This window comes from Vicia villosa, unplaced genomic scaffold (genome assembly GCF_029867415.1).
Source record: "Vicia villosa cultivar HV-30 ecotype Madison, WI unplaced genomic scaffold, Vvil1.0 ctg.000893F_1_1, whole genome shotgun sequence".
Lineage (NCBI taxonomy): Eukaryota > Viridiplantae > Streptophyta > Magnoliopsida > Fabales > Fabaceae > Vicia > Vicia villosa.
The window spans coordinates 508,766-513,840 of NW_026705402.1; the positions used below are offsets into that span (position 1 = coordinate 508,766).

General features: G+C 53.8%; 1 protein-coding gene across 1 annotated transcript; it reads right to left on the reverse strand.

Annotated features, from left to right (window-relative positions):
- Positions 1-3,380: 3,380 nt before the first annotated feature.
- On the reverse strand, positions 3,381-4,712 carry LOC131632017 (uncharacterized). The gene has a single exon (XM_058902781.1). It carries the CDS (start codon positions 4,710-4,712, stop codon positions 3,381-3,383), a length of 1,332 nt encoding a protein of 443 aa, XP_058758764.1.
- Positions 4,713-5,075: the final 363 nt, after the last annotated feature.

A 5,075-nucleotide genomic window follows, 5' to 3' on the forward strand; every position in this document is an offset into this window, starting at 1 on the left:
GCGCTTGATAACTTTGGTGTTGTAGCGGAGAGCTATCTGTTGTTTTAACTTTGCTTCTCGGAGGGAAGAACCTGTTCGGATCTCCTCGACCATGTCGAGCTCTTCCCTCATAGCCTCGTCGTTGAGCTCCTCTTCGAGGGGTGACTCAGTGCGCCGAGACGGTTCTCGGATTTCCACGGGGATCACGGCTTCGGTGCCGTATGTTAGCCTAAACGGAGTTTCGCCCGTGCTCGAGTGGGGGGTTGTCCTATATGCCCAAAGTACACTATGTAGTTCTTCGACCCAAGCTTTTTTGGCTTCGCCGAGTCTCCTCTTTAGTCCTCGGAGGATGACTTGGTTGGCTGCCTCGGCTTGCCCGTTCGTCTGAGGATGCTCGACTGAAGTGAAGTGTTGCTTCGTGCCGAGCTTGGCCACAAACTCTTGGAACTTTCTGTCCGTGAACTGGGTGCCATTGTCGGTGACTATAGCCTGAGGTACCCCGAAACGAGCGAGTATGTTTCGTTTGTAGAACCGGAGTACGTTTTGAGACGTGATCTTGGCGAGCCCTTCGGCTTCTATCCATTTCATGAAGTAATCGACGGCGACCACGAGATATTTATTTTGGTACGAGCCGACCGGGAATGGTCCGAGAAGGTCCATTCCCCAGGTGGAGAAAGGCCAAGGTGATGATAGAGATTTAAGTTCGTTAGGGGGAGCCAAGTGCATGTCGGCATGACGCTGGCATTTGTCGCATTTACGGACATGTTCTTTGGCGTCCTGTTGCATGGTTGGCCAATAGTAACCGGCTCTGAGGGCTTTCCTCGCTAGTGATCGGCCGCCGAGGTGCTGGCCATTGATCCCCTCGTGGAGCTCTTGGAGTATCTCAGATGCTTGCGACGCGTCGACGCACTTAAGGAGAGGGATGGAGAAGCCTCGTCGGTATAGTTTGTTCTCGATGACCGTGTACGAGCAGGCTCGTCTCTTGATAGTTGAAGCTTCCTTCGCGTCGGCAGGTAGTTCGTCCTTGGTGAGGAAGTTATATACCGGGGTCATCCAGCAATGGTCGTCCCCGATAGCGAATACTTGCAGAGCTTGCGCATTTTTGCTTATGCTCGGTCTGGGTAAGATTTCTTGGATTACCGACTTGTTTCCGCCTTTCTTTCTCGTACTCGCAAGTTTGGATAATATGTCGGCGCGCGAGTTATGCTCTCGGGGAATGTGCTCGACGTCTGCCTTTGTGAATTTTTTCATTTTCTCTCTGACGAGAGTGAGATATTCGGCCAGTGTGTCGTTTTTGGCTTGGTACTCGCCGCTGACTTGGGAAGCAACGAGCTGGGAGTCGGTGTAAATCATGACTTTTCTAGCTCCTACATCCTCGGCAAGACGTAAGCCTGCTAGGAGAGCTTCGTACTCGGCTTGGTTGCTCGACGTGGTAAAAGATAAGACCAAGGATACTTCGATGATGAGCCCCTCGTCATTCTCTAGGATAATGCCGGCTCCACTTCCCGAGGTGCTCGAAGCGCCGTCCACGTAGATGGTCCATTTGTTTTCGGTGGGGGTCGGGCAGCTGGAAATAGAGGTCATCTCGGCCACGAAATCAGCGAGCGCTTGAGCTTTTAGTGCCTGCCTGCCCTCGTACTGTATGTCGAATTCGGACAGCTCGAGGGACCATCTTAGCATTCTCCCGGCCATATCTGGTCGGCTGAGAAGTTGTTTGATGGGTTGGTCTGTCCGGACGACGATGGTATGGGCGAGGAAGTAATATCTCAGCCTCCTAGCAGCTGTTATTAGGGCCAGTGCGACCTTCTCTATTTGTTGATACCGCACCTCGGGCCCTTGTAGGGCTTTGCTCGTGAAGTATACTGGCTTCTGTCCGTCTTCAGCTTCTCGGATTAAGGCCGCGCTGGCCGCCTCGTTTGAGACAGCCAGGTAGAGATATAGGATCTCGTTGCCATCTGGCCGGGATAGGACGGGCGGTTTGGAAAGTACCTGTTTGAGATGAGATAATGCCCGTTCGCACTCCTCGGACCATTCGAAGGTCGCTTCTTTCCGAAGCAACTTAAAAAATGGGAGGGCATGCTGGGCGGATTTTGCGACGAAGCGGGATAGTGCTGTGAGCATTCCGTTTAGTACTTGGATAGATTTTTTATTGTTAGGGGTAGGGAGTTCCGAGAACGCTTGGCATTTATCCGGGTTGGCTTCTATTCCTCGCTCGGTTAGGTAGAATCCGAGGAACTTGCCCGCCCGTACTCCGAAGGTGCACTTCTTTGGGTTAAAACGCATCTTGCAGGATCTGGCCTGCTCGAACACCCGTTCAAGATGTGCCGTGTGGTCGGCGTCTTCTCGAGATTTGACGATCATGTCGTCTATGTATACCTCGAGGGTGTCGCCGATCTCTCCTCGGAAAACCTTGTTCATCATCCGTTGGTATGTGGCTCCGGCATTCTTGAGTCCGAAGGGCATCACGTTGTAGTAATAATTGCCCGACTCGGTCATGAACGCCGTGCACTGCTTGTCGCATCTCGCCATGGGGATTTGATTGTATCCTGAATAAGCATCCATAAACGACAATAATTTATAGCCGGCCGAGTTGTCGACCAGCCTATCAATATTAGGCAACGGGTATGCATCTTTGGGGCATGCCCGGTTAACATCAGTATAATCAACACACATTCTCCATTTTCCATTAGATTTTTTGACTAGTACAACGTTTGAGAGCCAAGTTGAATACTTGGCCTCGGAAATAAAATTTGCCTCTAGGAGGTCTTTTACAGCTTTCTCGGCAGCCTCCGCTTTCTCGGGAGACTGTCGACGCCTACGTTGAACTACTGCTTTTGCGGTCGGATTGATGGAGAGTGTGTGGCAGGCGACCTCAGGGTCGAGTCCGGGCATCTCTGCTGCGCTCCAGGCGAACAAGTCGGCGTTGTTCCTCAGGCAAGCTATGAGCTGCTTCCTCGGTGTATTTGGGATGTTCTTGCCGATCTTCACAGCCTTGTCGGGGTTGTCACCCAGAGGAATGAGCTCGAAATCCCCGTCTGGAATGGGCCGGATAGGGTGAGCTGTCTTCGGCTGTGGCTCTTCGCCGTTCTTTAGCTCTTCTTCTGTGAACCGAGCGTCGAGGTCGACTGAGCTGACGTCTGTTGTCGTCTGCCGATCTTCAGGAGGGGATTTATCTTCAGCCCTTGGTTTTTTGTTGGTGCTGGAGGGTGGGGCGATTAGCTCCAGTCCCTTTACTGATGCGTCGAATATCCTCCTAGCAGCTTCGATGTCGGCATTGACAGTGACTACTCGTCCCCTCTTCGTATAGAACTTCATCTTCAGGTGAACGGTTGAGGGGACGGCAGTGAGTTCGGCCAAAGTGGGGCGCCCGATGATGCAGTTGTAGAGGGTCTTGCAGTTTATCACCAAGAACCGTGTCTTGACTTGCCTGGAAGCTTCCCTTCCCCCTCCCCGAAGGAGACGAGCAGTTCGACGTAACCCCACGGCTTTGTGGTTGTTCCGTTGAATCCTTGGAGGTCGGAGCCCACGTAAGGAGTGAGATGTGAGTCGTCCAGCTGTAGGGTTTGGAAGTGGTGGGAGTACATGATGTCGACCGAGCTTCCCTCGTCGACCAGGACCCGACGGACGTCGAAGTTCGCCATCCTCGCTCGCACGAGCAGTGGGATTGTGGCGTTCGGGGCGCCGCCGGGTAGCTCCTCCAAGTAGAAAGTGATTGGTTCTGACCTCCCTTTAAATCTCCTCAGGGTTGGGGTCATGTCCGTGGTGGCGCTGATCAACTCGTCGAACTTCCTTTTCACGGAGCCGATTATGAGGGAGCTAGGGTCCCCGCCGTTGGATATCAGCATTGCTGTCGGGAACCCTTCCCAGACGCTGAGGGCAGATGTCACTCCGACCGAGGGTATGAAGTCTTCTGGTCGGGTGACGGATAACGCTACCTGCAGCGGCCTGGCATTCGGTGAATTGCCCTCGTCGGAGCTCCGACGGTCATTCCTTCTGGGAGGGTCTCCTCTCTTTGTGTACTTAGAAAGGTGACCCTCTTTGATCAGTGTCTCGATGGCGTCCTTCAGGTGTATGCACTCGTCTGTCAGGTGCCCGTGGCTCTTGTGATACTTGCAGTATTTGGACTTGTCGGTCCCCGGCCGGGAGGGATTCGGCTTCGGGGGCCTGATGTTGGAGTTTCTGAACTCGGCGTTTATGCACTCGGCCAGGATCTTCTCCCGTGAAACTTTCAGGGGGGTATAGTCGTTGAAGCGTCCTGCTGGCCCTCTGCGCTTCTTTGTGTCGCGGGACCTGTCGTCCCTCTTTCTCTCGTTTGCTCGGGGCGCGGCGGACGGGTCTTGGCTCGAGCTCCGAGTAACGCCATTTCCCCTTGATGCTTTGACTGCGGCCGCTTCGCCTTCCTCGAAGGAGATGAAAGCCTGCGCCCTTTTCAAGATGGCGTTCATAGATTGCATTTTTTCGATCTTTATCGCTTTCCTGAATTCGCTGTCGGGGAGGAGCCCTCGCTCGAGGAGATACCTTTTCATGTAATCGGTCGTCTCCACTTGGACGGCCTCCTTGTTGAATCTGTCGAGGTAGTCTCGGAGAGGCTCGTTGGTCCCTTGGACTACAGCTTTGAGGTTTGCCTCTGATTTCGGTTGACGGCGGGAAGCAGTGAAGTGACTCAGAAAGAGTTCCTTGAGCTCGGCCCAAGACTTGATGGAGTTAGGAGGGAGATTCCTGTACCAGGTCATTGCCCCCTTCCGGAGCGTGGTCGGGAAGATCCAACATTTGATGGAGCCGTGGACGACGTGATACTCCATGACGGCCTCCAGGTTCTTAATATGATCGTCGGGATCTGTAGTCCCGTCGTACGCATCCAAAGTCGGGGGTTTTTCCATTCCTCGGGGAAGGCGAGCCCTTCGGATGCTTTCGGATAAGGGGCTGCGGAATTCCTCCTCGTCGCTGGCGCTCGGAGAGATCGAGCGTGTGTTACGCCGGGCGGGTTCCTCCTTGCGAGGTTTCCTCCCTTTCCTGGCGAGCCTTCTTTCCTCTCTGTCGGGAGAAGGGCTCTCCTCCTCTGTGGGCTCAGGCCTCCGATTTTTCTTGCTCTTTCA